This window comes from Pezoporus flaviventris, unplaced genomic scaffold (assembly GCF_033815535.1).
Source record: "Pezoporus flaviventris isolate CSIRO_AGI_PZ_B2104156 unplaced genomic scaffold, CSIRO_AGI_Pfla_v1 ptg000041l, whole genome shotgun sequence".
NCBI lineage: Eukaryota > Metazoa > Chordata > Aves > Psittaciformes > Psittacidae > Pezoporus > Pezoporus flaviventris.
In genome coordinates, this window is record NW_026892589.1 from 7,675,336 (window position 1) to 7,692,260 (window position 16,925).

General features: G+C 44.4%; 1 protein-coding gene across 24 annotated transcripts in view; it reads right to left on the minus strand.

Annotated features, from left to right (window-relative positions):
* The window catches only part of FBRSL1 (fibrosin like 1), a 533,464-nt gene that overhangs the window by 20,703 nt on the left and 495,836 nt on the right, over positions 1-16,925 (minus strand). For 15 of the 24 annotated variants that reach the window (XM_061466084.1, XM_061466087.1, XM_061466085.1 and 12 more), the window contains 3 exons: positions 7,631-8,027; positions 5,843-6,096; positions 1,322-1,557 (listed from right to left, as the gene is read on the minus strand). In XM_061466084.1, coding sequence (XP_061322068.1) covers positions 1,322-1,557; positions 5,843-6,096; positions 7,631-8,027 — 887 coding nt within the window. Of the gene's footprint in view, positions 1-1,321; positions 1,810-5,842; positions 6,097-7,630; positions 8,028-16,925 lie in introns of all 24 variants that reach the window. The other 9 variants (XM_061466090.1, XM_061466089.1, XM_061466079.1 and 6 more) reach the window with 3 other exon arrangements.

A 16,925-nucleotide genomic window follows, 5' to 3' on the forward strand; every position in this document is an offset into this window, starting at 1 on the left:
ATTATTGGAGCCATGTCCCCTCCAGTGTAAATACCATAAATTACCAAACACATGCAGCTGTAAATTTCAACACTCTTCTCTGGTGTTGGGATTAGCAGACCTGATCTAGTGGAATATAAGAAGATGTGAGTGAAATATAACAAAGGAGCCTTGCAAGTTGGTTTTAGTATGAAGGCTGACATCAACAGGACAGGGGTGAGAGGGGAGGGAGCTGTTCACAGGATCGGATATTATGATTCTGAAATAACAGAGGAGGTTTCTGAGGAAAGATTCAAGAGTGTTTTACACAGACCAAGAAGGGAAGGTGTTTACACATGAGTACACTGAGCAAACACCTGGGGCTGGATTTTGGGTGGATGATATTACTTCTAATTGTCTTGCTGCTAAGCAGATTACAACCCAAGAATGTCATCGGGCACTCAGCAGTGGGAAAGAAAAGTGAGAACCATTCTCCTCCTTGAATCCTTTGTAGTTCTTCCCAAATGCTGCTTTTGTTGTTACTCTTGGCTTTTGCTAGCCTTAGCAGAAGAGGGCTGTTTCTGCATTTTAGACACAGTGTGAAACTGAGAGGGGGGAAAAAGCTAAATCTTGTTATTTCAATTTCACAAAGTAATTGCCAGAAATGGGAAGAGTGCGTTTTAAAGCACTGAGAAAATCCATTTGTGGCAGACCTCTAACAATTCTGTAACAGCTGCAGCAAAGTCTCACTGTGTTACAAGCAAATTCAATGGTAAAACGCTAATGCTTACGACATGGCCAGGAGGATCTCTCCTGCAAGAAGAACCAGCCCACACAAACTGCTGTTTGTTGATGTAACCAAATAATAAATGCCAAAATTGATATAGATTAGGGAATTAGGAGGAAGAGGGGCAAAACTCGTATCAGATGAAATGCTGCATTGGTGAGAATAAGTATGGTCTGGGTAAGCAAGTATGGTCTACCCCACAATCAACAGTTGTGGGAACTGTGTTTGGTACATCAGATGCCATTGATCTTGTGGTGTTTTGGTGTCATGGCACCTGGCTCTGGGAAAGGGAGAATAGAAATACATAGCAGAACACACAGAAAGGGAAACTAAAGGGACTCTGGACTTGTCTCATGGGTGTGCTATCTGCTCATGGGTAGCAGCGTAGCAGACCCAGAGACTCAGCGTGGAGGCTCTGGATGGAAAAGGAGCCCCTTTGGGAGTGCTGGGCCGGTCTGTCCAGGCCTCCAGTCAGAAGGTCAGGGACAGCACGCCTGGCTGAAATGCAGAGGACTGGGTTTTGTCTGACAAGAGTGGGTTAGGCTTTTTGACCAGAGATGCTCTACTTATCCTCACATTTTGGGCTGGGGTACGCACCATGGGAGGTGCAGAGGGCGGCATGAGCGGCGTCTGGGGCAAGCTGGATGGAAAAGGAGTGAATGTGTGCTGGTGGGTGTGTTGGTGCTGATGCGTGTGTTGGTGCTGGTGAAACTCCGCTCTCAGCAGCGGCACCGGGCCAAGTGAGGCAGCGGCCCGGTCCGAACTCTGAACCAAAAACCGGTTGTTCAGCTCTTGCCTGAGCAGTTCGTGATCTAGAGGAGAGAGAGAGAGAAAAAAAAAAGACACAGAGGCCCGTGGGCCCGTGAGTACCACAAAGACGGAGGAGAAAGAGTCAATATTCACCTGGCATTCCCTGTTTCTGCAGGTCATGCTGTGGTGGTTTTCTACGTGAGGACTCATTGGTGGAGGTAAGAGAGATGCCTGTGACAAAGTACCAATCAGAATCCCCGAATGAGGCTGGCAATACATGATTGGTTGGTTGAATGATATCAACAGGCTGGTATCTAAAGACAAGAGAGAACACCATGAGTCATCACAGCAGAAAACATCATGGGGGCTCAGCAAGCACCGCCCGCCGCCCCCCAACCCGCCCCCCGCGCGGCTCCCAAAGGATGCTCCTCCTCCTCCTCCTCCTCCCCGGCGCCTGCCGGCCAATGGCTCCTAGGTACCTCCGGGAACGGACCTTGGAGGTCCGGTCTTGCGGCCATGGTGGCCGGACCTTCCCATGCCAGCAAGATGCTGGGGAGTGCCCTCCAGGACAATGGCTCGCTTTAAAATGAATAATACTGACCTGTTTCCTTTGGAGGTGTGAAAGGCAGAAGCATACATGTACACTGAAAACGGATGGTGGGCTAATGTGTGTGTTAAACTCTAATATATATACTTAGAGAGGTGAAATTGTGACAAGATCTACAATGCGGTGACATAACCATGGATTTGGGTGGCTGGAAACTACCTGCTTGGCCTGTACCATCCTCCCCCTTCTCAGCCCCATGACACGCACACAGTGATCAAGAACATCCATCCTACAAATTGAGGCCTTCTTTGGGTTTTTTTTGAGATTCTAAATACTAAGCAGTCCTTTCCTAAATGTCTAACAGGTTATAATCATCACTTCTTGTCCTTGCCTCCAGGCTTTTCTCCTATGAGAAAATATGGAGAATCATTGGGAAGAGGAGGAACATTGAACTGGCTCAGGGTTGCAACAATTGCAGAAACAAAATTATATGTGGCCTCTTCTAGGCATCTTCCTCTGGAAGAAAAATCTGCACTGAACTTGATGTGGGTTAGGGCAGCGGAAGATATTAGCACTTCAGAAATGATAGAAATGACGTGACTGAAGACAGTAAGGACAAATTCCAAAGTCCACTTCCCCAGAATGTTGGCTGGTATCAATTAAATCCATCTGTGCTTTTGCCTAAGAACTTCAAACAGGCATCAGCACCCAACATGTTATGTATTTTCTAAGCTAAGAGTAACCTCTGTCACAAGCTGTGGATGACATCCACCCAGTCCTGACTGACCTACTTGCTTCTAAATTTACATGAATCCGCTTCTTTCAGTATAACACCCCTTTTTAAACTACAGCACTGAATATAAAAGGGGTGAAAGAATACATGTGCTTTGAAGTTTTCTTTCATGTTCTATAGGCATTTCTTTTACTTAAATTTTCTAGAGTAACATTAGAAATGTCTAAATCAATCACCTTCTGAAGTGACACAGTTAAGATCTATAAAAACAGGCACTCTGATGGGGAACTTCAAGGTCTCTACTACCACTTAGAAGCCTACATCCTATTAAAAGTAAATTCTGAAAGCAAATTTTAGGTGCTTTTCAGTAATACATGTACTGCTAAAAGCAACTACTGTGTATTGCTACAATCTTTGTAATAATATAAAAGCAGAACGTATATAGACTCGTGATACTAAAGCCTAAGGCACTGGAGAAAAAGAACCTACAATGGAGTAAGCAAACAAGAAAAAAATAGCAACTAGGCTTGAAAGCACTTAGGTCCAAACCCTAACCTCTTTAAAGAATATGAGTATTATTTCATGTGTGTGTGTTTACGCATTTAAATCTGGCATGACTTAAAGAAACTGAATCCTTCTGTTAGCATCAAGATAATCCACTTTTCTGGAGGGAGAGATAAAAGCAAGCTGGCACTTGTAAGTGCTCTGATATCCAATTTCTTTAAGAGACTTGAAGTCAGACTGATAGATTTGCAGCTGGCTCCAGCCCACAGCCCTGTACCACAACTCTGGCCTTTCTCAGAAGAAAAGGCCTGGAGATGTTTGGAGAAGCAGTGTGGCACTTGGAGAGGCGGCTGCTTCATAGTAAGGATGGGACTGCACAGTCATAACCAGCTCTGTGAGGGGCTCTGGGAAATGTCAAGATCAGAACTGAGTTGTGCCTGCTAGTGATGCCTTGTCCATCAGGTCTGGCTATGTAATAACACAACTAGGAGCAGAGCAACTGAGCAGCCCTCTGAAGGTTCAGACACTACTGCTCTGTGTGCACACATGGGGTGGGCAGGGCAGAAAAAGATCAACCCTGCTAATGTTGCTAGGTATCCTCATGTGCAGAAGACACAAAGACTGCTGTTTCCTCTGTGTATCCTACATGAGGGCCAGACTCAGTGCCCTTGAGTAGAGGGCAGCAGCCCACACAAGGGTTGCTCCTAAGTTACTTGTATAAGCTTTAGGTTTCAAAGGGAAGAAATGCCACCAGAAGTACATTCCTGTTATTCAAAGACCTGAATCTGAATCAGTGAATGCAGAAGCTCTTGAGTCCCGCTTCTCTTCCTGGTAACACCAACAAGCGTGCCAAAGTAAATTTAAAGGAAGAGCACATTTTCCTCCAAAGTGGGGGGACAAAAGACGACAATAAGGAGACTTCAAAGGGTCATACCCTCTCCTGATGGCTTTTCTAAGCTGCGCTTTTACTGAGAGCACACATTCACTCAAATGGCACAGCAAGGACTATGCTGCTAGCGGCAGTTGGATCCTAGCTCTTCAGGGCTGCTTAGCAATATTGTTTGCTTTTAAGAAACTTTTATGGGAATGACAACAGAAGCTCCTGGCTCTGCAGCACTCGGTATTGATTTTATGATGTGCCAGTTTGCAGGCATTTCATATAATGCAGACAAGAGGCATTTCACTGTCTGCAGGGTTAGACGCCCAGACCTTTCTCTTCACTAACTTAGGCTTCTCCTGCTTAAACTGCAGGAGAAACCCTTTTAGTAGGAGCAAGACTGCTACCGTTTCCTGGCAAGCTGCTGAATGTGAATAGGTCACTTGATCTTGCACCTCCTGAAGTTAATGGTGAAAACATACTTGCTTTCAGTGACTGCAATATCACGCTTTTAGTGAGCACACTGCTATTTCCTTTTGCAGTACTTTCAAAGCCTCCATTACAGTAGTCCTTTGCCTTAAACAGGGGAAGCAATGAATAGGTCTCCCACAGTGCTGCCAACATCTTCCCAGCCATGTGGTTGAAATTCTAGATGGTGCCAGGGGCTGTGAAAGCCAGCAGCTTTGGCCTATGTGGTCCTGTTTCTGGCTGGAGCCCCAAGCACTTCTGTCTATCAACATTCTGAGAGCTCGCTTTGGACCAATTCACATGTTTCTTTCATTTAAAGAAGCAGTTATAAATAACGGGACATTATTTAGCTCCTGGGACAAAAAAAAAGGGGATGCAAGGCCATCACATTTTTCCACAGCAAATCTGCCCTCTCCTTATTCCTTTAACTGGCTTCATAGGAAACAAGCGAAACGCCTGTCCTGTTTAAATCCCTGCTGAGTTAGTTGTGGAGTCAAATGCCAGATCAAAAGGAGGCCCCAGCAAGTCAAAGTCGAAGGGAAGTCTCCAGCTGCCAGGGTCTCTTCCAGGGACAGCTGTAGGCTAATGGATAAGCTATAAACAGGGCATTTAGGGCAGAAGTGACAACAGAATGGGGGCCAGGGTGAACAAAGGAAACGTTTTTAAAGGGTGCAAAGATAGTGAGAGCTGAACAGCAGAGCCTGTCAGCTTGTCTCTGCCTCAGACAGAAAGGCCACAGAGCCACAGGCACACAGAGACTTTGAGCTGCCACAGGCAGAGGTTCCTGCTCTGCCAGCAGGATGTGCTGCTTGTCTAAGGGGGGAATAGATGTTCAGTTACAACAGCTTTCTGGCATGATTAGAAAGTTTTTTCAAGTCATTTCTAACAGCAGAGCTTTCATTAGTGGGGACAAAGAAGGGGAGAATGGAAAACCGTAAATCAGTCCTTTCTTAACATAAAAAAAGTCCGATGACGGTAGAACGCCACAGTGTTTTGAGACTTCTTAAAGGAAGCTACAGTGCTGTCTGTGTGAAATCTCTCATCTGGTAAAGCATGTCCACATCTCCTACCTGTTTCACAAGCACTCCCAGTTCCAGTACACACTGCCTGCGGAGGAGTCTGTGTCACTATGTTTTACCTGCCCACCAGCCAGCCCATCTCTCAACACCCTCCAGTACATGCACAGAAGATGAGCCCTGGAAGAAGAAGGGAACCTACCTGCAGGGTGACCTGGTATCACGAGGCTGTTGGTAGGTAACGCTGGTGGAGGTGGCAGCGTAGGTGGGGTGGCGAACATGGCCGGATGGTGCTGGTGCTGGGTCTGCGATCTGAGAGAGAAGTGCGAGGTAGCGAGATTAGATATGGAGAGGGGCAGAGCTGGGCCGGAGGAATGGTGTGGAGGAATCTGGGGCGACAGGGGAAGGTGCTTCGGGAGGCTGATGCTTGTTGCACTGCTAGCACTGCTGCTCCGGCTGCAGAGAGAAAACATGGGGGGAAGAGAGGGGAGAAAGACAGTGCGTTACAAGATTAGAAAAGTGCAAGAAATGTACCACCAGAAACAACACAACAATGTAACCCTGACCTCCCCAAGCTTATGTTTTTGTTTTTCATAATGGCAGTGGTGACGTTAACAAATCTCAGCGAACTTCTCCACCAGGGCAGGACGGGGCTTGGGATCTCCCGAGTGACATTTCCTCTGGTGCTTGAACAAGTTACAATCCTCAGAGCTATCTATGAGATAATGATGAAGGCCACAGAGGCAGCTGAATTTTCCACCTTTATTTAGCCTCTGATGACCTTGCAGTAGCCATGTGCGTCCTTGTGATCATACGACGCAATTACTTCAATTCCGTTTTCTGTGGCTCTGGGTACACAGAGTTGTATAGTGTGAGTGACTTTGGGAACACTTTGTATCTGCTGTGCATGCTGTGCAGTTATATTCACAAGCACGCAAACACACACCATCTTAATAATTTTTTCTTGCAATAATTTTGTATTTTACATCTTCTATTATTATTACTCCACTGTGAGTGACTGAAGCTTTTCTGGGGTGAAAGGCACTACCACTGCAGTTAGTATTCAGTGTAATTCCCACCATAGCAATTAGTTGTTGCCATCTAAACCTCTGACATATATTGAATAGTTTGCAATATTATTAACCATTTATTTTGTGGTGGCATTTACAGTGTAAAATCACAACAGAGCTTAAGTATGCAGGATACTATGAAATACACATTAATGGCAGCTCTCCATTCATATTTTGACCCATGTGCAGCCAAATACTATGTTTTAAATGATTTTTTTAATCTTGTTTAAACCAGCCTGGCTCTGGTTTGGGAGGCAAGGTGTGTTTTCTGTACCAGCACAAAGACTGGCTCCAGTCAACTTTTCTCTAGAAACATTTTATCCATACCATTTTCTCCCATCCTACTTACTGGATGGAGGCAATTTAAACAGAGAAGCTAAGCCTCCTTCTGCATCTGAATGTGTCAGATTGAAGCAGATTTCTCAGCCTACACGGAAGCCCTGTTCTAAGGGACACAGCATTTTCCAATATAGATATCCCTCTTTTGATGCTGGTGAACAAAAAAAATCCTGTGATAACCATGAACAAACCTACTCCAATGGAAATCGTTCTTGATATGAAACAAGGGAGTTGCTCAGACTCTAACCACCTTACATTTCTAAGGCACAAATTAGCTCAGACAAGACACTGTGAAACTCCACTGGAAACTGGACAATACAGGTTCCACCTTAACCATGTGTAACCTTGGTTACAGATGCCTTTTTCCTAGGAAGGGAGAATTTATCACCATGTTTCAAACAGTTATCCATCACTGCTGGAAAATCCAGCCTGTGGAGTCAGAAAGTCCAGTATCTAAAACCTGCAGCATCTTATACAGACAGAGTGCTTGTCTTGCCTCTCAGCAATTTCTAACCCATTTGAAACAAGCTGTAGCCCAGCATCAGGACAGGCCAGATGACATGAGTATCCCTTTCCCATACCTGATATTATTGAGTCCGTTGTGGGCCACCTGGTGATGCACTTGGTAGTTGAGAGGTGGAGGGATGTGACTCGGAGGCTGGGTCCGAAGCTCAGGTATTAACTGAGGCTGCGACTGCGGCCGAGGTTGAGGTTGTGACTGTGGCCGAGGCTGCGGCTGAGGCGTGAGCCTTGGTGGTGCTGGTGCTGAAATCACTGGCTCCTTCTTCAACAGTGGGCTTGCTCTGGCACTTGATGTGGGCGCTGAGGAAGTAGAAGTCACAACGGCAGCTACTGGCTGGGGGCTGGGGATAGGCAGGGCGAAGGGCACGTCGGTGCTCAGTTCCCGGCTCCGCTCTAGCCCAGACACCTTTGGGACATTGGCTGCTTTTGCTTCTGGCTTGTCATTCAAGGTGGGACCTTAGAGAGCAACGAGAAAAAGAACAAAGTGCATGCTGAAAGGTCTGTGTTTGTTTCTCTCCTTGGTAGAACATATGCCTGAGACAAAAACAAGTCATGTTTCAGCTCGTGGGAGCACTGCTGCTACAAGACGGATGTGTGTGTGTCTGTCCTTCTGCTGTCCTTGACTGGCCAGTCTACAGTACTCGTTAGTGTGTGTGTGCAAGAGACTTAGTTGTCATTAAACGAATGCATTCATACAATGAATATACAGCTCTATGACTTCTACAGAGTTCCAAGGTTACGTACAGTAGGAGTGTGAACCTATCTCAAGTTACTGCTACAGTATTTCCTGCTCAATCCAAGTTTTAAGGCTGATAATGAGCTCAGAAACGCAAGCCTGATCATGAAGACATTTCATTTTCTCAACACTCTTTCAAGGTAATCTACACTGTGTTTAGGCTCAACTCCAGCTACAATGCACTCAGACCCAAGCACTAAATCATTCATGATAATCCCATGAGGCTTCTAGGGAGGAAGGTACCTGGAATCTTCACGTAGCCAAGGATGGGATAGTTCTGCAGCAAAGCCACATCACTGCTGCTCCCTGGCCACATGCTTGCTTGGAACAATGGAACAGAGAAGGCTGGAAAAATCCAGTCAGAAGTGCAGTGAGCAGCCAGGTGTAGTCCTGCTCACCCTAAGTATTGCACACGCCTGTATGCACAGCATACCAAAACTATCAGGAATGCTGCAACCTTGCAAAACGCACCTACAGTGAGAATTCCATATGGAATTACTCAGTCTACAATGCCAAGTATTTCCTTTTTTTTTTTTTTTTTCTTCCAAATTAAGCTAAACAAAGCAGCCCAAAAGGCTGGAAAGAAAAAAGAGAAAAGGGAGGAACAGACAGGTATTTCAGATCAAACAGTATCCAAAAGGTCAAAGACAAGTGAAAGGACCAACATGAACATGATTCAACTCCCACTGTGACTCCCTTTTCGACATTATCTGTGTATCCTTGTGTGCACAAACACTTTCACACAAATTACAAGACAAGCTGCTCATGTGTTACAAGGACTAGTATAGTTTCACATGCATACACCCCACTGCACACACAGCACTTCAATCTGACATTTAGGATACATACTTCTATTGTCCACCAAAACGTGTTGGGGGCTGTTTGTGTTTAGGTGGCTTGCAGACATGCAAGAGATGCTACCTACACTCATTAACATGCTCCCAACACCCTCATGAACGAATTCCACCTTTGAAATTTTCCCTTCTCATCAAAGGACTGAGCCAGTTCCTGATGTAGGAGGTGTGGAAATAACACACACCACACACCACAGGCTAATTCTGGCCGTGCAGATGCTCTAACCAGGCATTTGCGAACACAACCTATGTGAGGCCAAGAGTCATCACTGCTGCTGCTTGGGTGACTGGAACACCACCCTGCTGGTGTTAGGTGAGAGGAGGACAGGGATCAATCAGAACCTGTAGCACAACCGCTCGCCTTCTGCACAGAAAATGCCTGCGTGGTGATGGCATCTCCTTCCTTGAGATGAAAGGCAGTTTCCCACAGTGCAGCTGGCTTGCTTGCACACTCACCATTGCACCATTTCCTTCACCAATCAATCAATAAATCAATTAATAAATCTGTATAAATTTGGAATGTGAAAAAAGAATGAATGGAAACATATGAACTGTATTTACCAGTTGAAGAAGGCTGAGGACTTATGGCCTGAAACTCATAAATAACAGGAGCAGAAGTCTTTCCAAACACTAGCACTTTGGCTGGCCGCAAGTATGATCAACCCTGTACTTTCCAGCACCTTATACATCTTCACAGGTTTGACACAATGTCTGGAGGTCCTAAATTATTCCCTACAACAAATATGAGGCTAACTCTTGTTTCAGTGAATTTCTTTTTTCAAATATGAGATCATGAATCACAGGTACCCTGGTTTTGAGATGTACCCAGACTTGGTTCCAATGTTATTTAAGGTGTCAAAGAATTTATTTCTAAAATAGATTTCTCTTGTGCACCATTATTTTTTATAATGCCACCTATGTTTGTAAATTTTCCTGAACTGAAAAATTACCATTGACTAGACAAGTCAGGAATCCACACACTGGGTATTTTGGATGCCCAGTGTAGATCCCTCTGTTTTTCAGGAGCTACCCATTAAAAGCAATTGTGTTTCACTCCTGTTTCATCCATAGGTTTCCCAAGAGCCTAGAATTTAGCCCAGCAGTAGGATAAAGATGACATGAGTATCGCTTTCCCATGCCTGATCTTATTGAGTCCGTTGTGGGCCACTGGCGGAGCACTTGGTAGATGAGAGGTGGATCCCACAGCTGTAGAGCCCACTGTTTTTCAGGAGCTACCCATTAAAAGAAATTGGCTTAATTCCTGATTCATTCGTAAGTTTCCTGAGAGCCTATTAGTTCATTCCATCCAACAGGCCTCTTCCTACAGTTAAACTTATTGTGTAATTATAGACAATGTAGACAACTGGTATATATTCAAAACACACTGGCACCACAAAAATTAGTTGAATATAAAATCAATTAGATCCAAAACAAATCAATGAAGTCCTGTATTAAAAGCAGCTGTTTGACCAGTGTTATGTACAACTATTGATTCCCTGTGGTTTCTGCATTAGCTTTCATTTGCAATTTTCTCCAAGCAAAAGCTCATGCTCCCATGCTGACTGAATTGACCAGCCACCAGCCAGCCTGGTTGTATGAGTTCGCACTAGGGGTACTGACTGTTTTTTGCTGCTAACTTGCATCTCTCAGGTTGCAGTACTGAAATTTTCCTGTGTTTCATTCTTGACAACAGTGAAAATAGCCCAATGCCTTTTCCCCACCTCTGGAAAAGCTACAGGCATGAGTGTGTGTGAGTATCTTCTTTTTGTAGCCACACAGAGCAAAAGCAGAAGCAGTGAGAAGGGAAAGATACAGTGTGAATTCATAGGCAAGCATGGAGAAGCACGTGAGAGACAGCAAAATCCCCAAGCCACTGCAGCCACCACACAGGAAGGATGGTGGTGAATCCTGGTGTTTTGGTGACTTTGCTGTTTTATCTTCTGATGGTTGTGGTGCAATACAAGACAGAGAAGCTGCTTCATGTGGCTGACTTGAGGGTGAACTGCAATAGCTGAAGGGAAGGGAATCACACGTGAACAAAGGCAGGACAAGCTTTTTTCTTTGACACTTCTATCAACACTTATTCCTACCTGTTCAGTGCCTGCTTCCAGTACCACTCAGTAGCTAACCATACCCAAGAGGAGTACTTTCCCTGTGCAACCAAAGAAACAACGAATTTTGAAGGCTATAATTACCTTAGGGTTTCTTAGGTACTTAACAAGATCCTTATCATGATACTTATCGCAAAAATCTCTTCTTCAAGACTTTCTTTTCCATTCACATGGAAGTCTCTGAGCTACCTTCCCTGAAATCCCTCAGCGAGTTAATTTTAATGATTTTAACAAAAGATGTTGCCCATTTTGGTCATGATCTCAACCTCTGCAGTTTCTCTGTAGGATGCTCAACTATCCCTCCTATAGGAACTATACTTTTGTATGTCCAAGTTCCTTCCAACTGGCTGGGCTGACTGCTTGTCACATATGGAAATATCCCAAGGAAAGAAACAAAATATTCCTTTTTGTGCATGCTGGATCAGGTTTCACCAGGATTCTTTCAGGAATTTCTGTACTTTGGCTTCTCATCTGCCCCTTCTTAGCAGATGGAGCTGAGCACAACTGCCCCAACACACAGGCCCATCAAACCACACCTAAATGTTCTAGAGGCAAAACCGCGTTTATTTTTACTGAGTCCTAGAGCAATTTTCGTGCTTAATGATAACAGGCTGAGCCAATTTGCCTAAGACTTGACAGTCGGCTCCAATAATTCAACCTTAATTAAACCTGAACGCATGTCAGTTCAGCTCGTCCCTTCACAGGAAATCTGACATTTGCAATGATTCATGTTTCAGCCATGCTATGGGAAGGCTGGATCACATCTGCCGTTTTCCACCACGCAGAGCGCTACCCCTTTTCAGCATGCCAACTTTGTTTATTTTCTAACCAAACACTTTGGACTTCTTCCATTGAGAGGTTTTCTTAAATGAACAGACAGTGAAACATGTCTTGATCTCACAGGGATGAATGATGACCAGGAGAGACAGGGAAGAAAGGGCTGAAACTGCTCTAACAAGAAAAACAACAACCTGGGATTAGTAATTCCTGCCTCCTTGATTGACTGATTCTTCATTTGGAGTGTTGCAAAGTTTTAACCTCTCTGTGTCTTGGGCTATGTCCCATTCCAATTTAACCTGGTAAAGATGAAAACTTTCAGCAACTTTTAAAAGCACAGAGATCTTCAGCTACTGCTGCTGTACATCTGTAAAAACAAGAGTTTTTACAGTGAAGTGTAAGGGAAATGCCAACATCGACTACAGCTGAATTTGCTGCTAAAAGTATGTTTCAAAAGGAGGTACCTGCACCTGAAAGACCATCAGCACGGATCCAACATGAACCTTGTGAATTCAGACTCTGTGATTGGAATAAACATCCGCTGCCCATCCCCATGGCTGCACACTGCGACATGCTTGCCAGGGTATAACTACACAGCACTACAGGCTAAATACAATACAGAAAGTCCCAGACACAAATTAAACCTTTCTGTTACAGGAATTTGCTTTCAAGCTGATTAACAGCAGCTCAAGTGCAAGGGATTAAACATGTAAAGGCTGCTTTGAGAACTCCAATAAGCAGTTACTGCGTTATACAAACAGTACTTAGGGCACCAGCAGTTCCAGCCCTGCCTCTTGCTCTTTGCAAGCTGCTGGTTGCTGCTGAAAGGGGACTGTCAACACACGTACAATGTGATTGGAAATAATCTAATCTTGCTTGCACGCCTTTCCTTTGTCTCTTGAAAAAAAGAAAAGTGGAGTCATTCAGATGTCTTTCTGCAGTCTCCCTTGTTGTATTCAAACAGCAAGGGTGATGGGGTGATGTGAGAAAAAAATTCCTCTCCTACATCCATCAATGACATCTTTACCAATGGCAATTTCCCAAGAAATACAACAACCACCATCTGCAGCCTATCTATCCACCCTGTACACATCCTTGAAAACAGACACAGGCCAGGCTGGCTGTGATGAACCCTGCTCCATATTAGAATTCTAGCAAGAAACACTGCAAAAGCATCACCACAGGAATTACAACGACGTATGTGGCAAGAAGCTGAGTATTTCAAAGTTGGCTGATGAGTCCCAGAGATGAGTTTTGAACCATCAGCACACGGAATGAGTACAGAAGAGCATGATTTTACAGCAAATTACTACAGGAGTGTATTCAGTGAAAGCCAATAAACCCTCTTTAAAAAAAAAAAACAGCTTTTAGAGTGCTGCATAATGTATTGTGGATATGCAACATATATAAGCACAAGAGAGAATGAAGCATTTTGCATTGGCAATGATAGCACTGACACTGGTAGAGTGCTTACGAGTGAAAATCAATATTTAAGTGCTAATTCTTTACCCCTAGCTGGCTTTTGCTTTTATATAGATCGCTTTTTCATTGCATTTTAGGAGGGAAGCACTACTTAAGACATGAGACAATTAGCTTGGCCTGCAAAGGTAAGGCAAGCGGAGCTACAACACAGAAGCTACCCAATATGTGGGACACCGAGTTCCTCCACCTATTTTAAGGCAAAACAGATTAAGATAAGAAATAAAGACTTGTGCCTTGTACACAAAACCGCTGTCTGGAAGGCTCCATGGTGTGCAACGTGAACCATTTTTAACATTATAGTGAAGCAAAGGCCAAATTTCCATCGTGACAGCCGTGTACTGCACGTTATGTCGTGTCAAATAAATGTTCTCCTGTGACGAGGTCTCCTCAGAACATCACAGGCCGCTGGTGGATGTTCCACAAGTACCTGCAGTGTTTTTTCACTGAGAAAAGCTGAGAGTAAGCACAAACCCTCATGACTGGCCCGGGACCCGTGCTGCCAAGCGCAGTGCCTGCATGCAGGCAGCAGGGATTTGTTCATGGCTTTCAGTGGGAGCTCTTCCGCAACCCGGTTTGGATCCAGCCCCTATCACTCAGTTCATTTGTACAGAGCTGTCCGTCAAGTCAGATCGCCTTGCTGCAATCTGAAATACCCCCTGAACAGCTGCCACTATCAATTACTCTCCCAGACAGCCTTGACTATCAGGAAGAGAACTGGAGCGAGCACTTGCCAGTTTTAATAAAGTGTGTTGCCCAAGTCATTTAACCTGCTAGATTGCTCTACGCTGGGGCTGTAACAAGCCTTCAGCTTTTCAACCTAGAAGAAAGCAATGGTGGCAAAAAGCTGTCAGCTTAGTCCTCAGAATTAACATCCAAGGGTGTCTTCCCCCCCCCTCCTTTCTGAAGCACCCAAATTTAGTAGTAAAATATCTTCAAGTCATTTTCATAAAGTCATGACAAAGAAAGCATCTCACATGTTTAACACAAAGCCAGCAAACCCAAGACTGAAGGCCGACATGCTCCACGAGCTTCCTGTTAGGAGAACACAGAGAGATCTCCTCTCTTCTCTCACACTCGTGTGGGCACACTCCAGCATCAGCTCTCTATCCATGGTCAGCACCACCCCAGTGACGCTGATGCAGCCAACGGCTTTGGGCTCAGCTCCCCTCCACTCCAGCCAAGTTCCTTACACTCTCAGTATAATTACAGTTTCCCACCCAACTGAAAACTCAATCATGGCCAATTTACATTCACTCTGGTACTTTCAGGACCAGTAGGAAAGATTACCTAAGGAAACATTTACTTAAAATTAAAGCACTTCCATCTGGATCAGTGTTTTCAGTTTGTGGCTCATGTATATACCACCATACCTGTGAACGTTAATGAAAAAGAAAAAGTCTGTTGTCATTAGGATTAATTTGCCATACAGGAATCTGCACTTCCCGTAGAAAGCTTATTGGACTCTGCAAATCAAGAAGATTCAAAACCACTGTGCTAAATGTTCTCCTTAGCCAGCTATGTAGATAAGAGCCTTCACTGTGAAAGCTTGGAGCACAGAAGGATTTCACGGCCTCCCCTAGAAACTGAGAGCCTCAGCATTAAGACCTATGGACCTGATTTGCTGCTTTATGGTTCTTTAATGGGATGTTTTATTCCTAGAGATTTGGGAGCTTTCCATGCTCTATCCAGGCATGTTAGCTGTAAGCATGCACGATGACACTCCAAAGCTGCAGGAGCTGAATGAAAATGGGTGCCAAACACAGGGACTGGGGCCAGAGCATAAGGAAGAAGGATCACCATTAAAATCCCCCCAAAGTAAGTCACACTGCATTTTCCTAGCAATGCTGCTTCTGGCAACATTTCAATGCAAAGCTGAAACTGGATTTGCAGCTAAAGTACCTACTGTGGATGCTGCTGTTGTAATGAGATTGAAAGTTTCATACAGGCTTTTAATTTAAGGCTATAATGGTGGATCAAACACTGCAGGGTTAAATCTCCTCAGTGCTGTTCCTAAGCAGATGCTGGATGCCTAAAAACCAGCGACGTAAGAGCCACTCTATTGCTCTGGCCATAAAATGCTAGTAAAGCTTCTTGTAGTTACTACTAAAGGTGTATTAGCCTTGTTTTGTTCTGGGTTTTTTGTGTGCAATGGCATATTGTACACCTAATCTGAGCAACACACAAGCAACAAGGTAAATAAGCCCCCAACACACAAGCAACAAGCAGCTGCCCCCAACGTGAAAGCAAGCAAGCACAAATACTCAACTCCAGATATAAGCTTTTAAACAGACAAAATTCCTATATACCAAGGAATCTTATGATTCTAATTAGTCAAACAATGGCAAATAATAAACCATCAAGTCCTACATTACAGGAGAAAATGTACTACTTTTGCTGTTTGAAATCTGTATTGATTCCCATCTAGCCTGCGAGTGAGTTATTAATCACTTCAATTAAATCATGAACACAGGTCTTTACGCTGAAATTGAACCCCCACCAATAGATCGATAACTCAAACCTCCAGGAGCAATTACCGCTCAGGGTAATAGAGCAGCCTCTCACAGAGCACTCCATGCAGACCACAATTCTGTCACATCTTTCACAGGCAGTGCAAACAAACCGGGGAAAGAAAAGATTTTATAACTATTATTTTCACAATAAACAGACATCTGCTTAGAGTTACCTAATCTCTCACATCACAGGGGCAGAGCTGCCAAGGTCACATTGGAGACATGGTTATATTTTTCCCCAATTTGTTATTCTATCAAAGCCCTGATAAGATTGAACTATTGAAGTTCACACTCTGCTTTAATTTCAAGAGGTTAAATGCCAAATCCTTTTCTTATTGCTACAAGGAAGGGATCTGCCAGGCTGCATAATACCCTGTGTGGGCTAAGACAACAATTTTGTTTCATCTGCACAGCCTTATGAAGGTTTTGATTTTTTTTATGACATCAGAGAACTCCAAACTCCCAAAGAATCAAAGTAAGATCAGAAAGTGAGAATGTTCCGCAGGAGTGCGAGTGACCTTTCAGACCTTCCAGCTTGGAGAAGTTAAGTCAACGGCTGGCTGAGAAAGCACACTTGCTAACCAAAACCAGAGAAAGGCAAGAAAGAACATTCTCAAACACCAGATCATCTCTGCTGGGAACAGGAGATGATTACCCTAACCAGCCAAGCATATGCAGGGTCACAGAAATTACCATCTCTGCCTTGGAAGACAACTGATGCTTGTCCTGATGCAAGGAAAAGAGGAACTGCCTGCGCTCAATCTCTCCGAGTGTCGCCATGCTGCTTAGCTCCACCTCCCATGGCCTTTCCAGGTGAGAGCTGTATTTCTGCACGCATCCTTGCTTCTCATGGGTTGGACCCTTCAAGCAGGCCCCTGAGCACT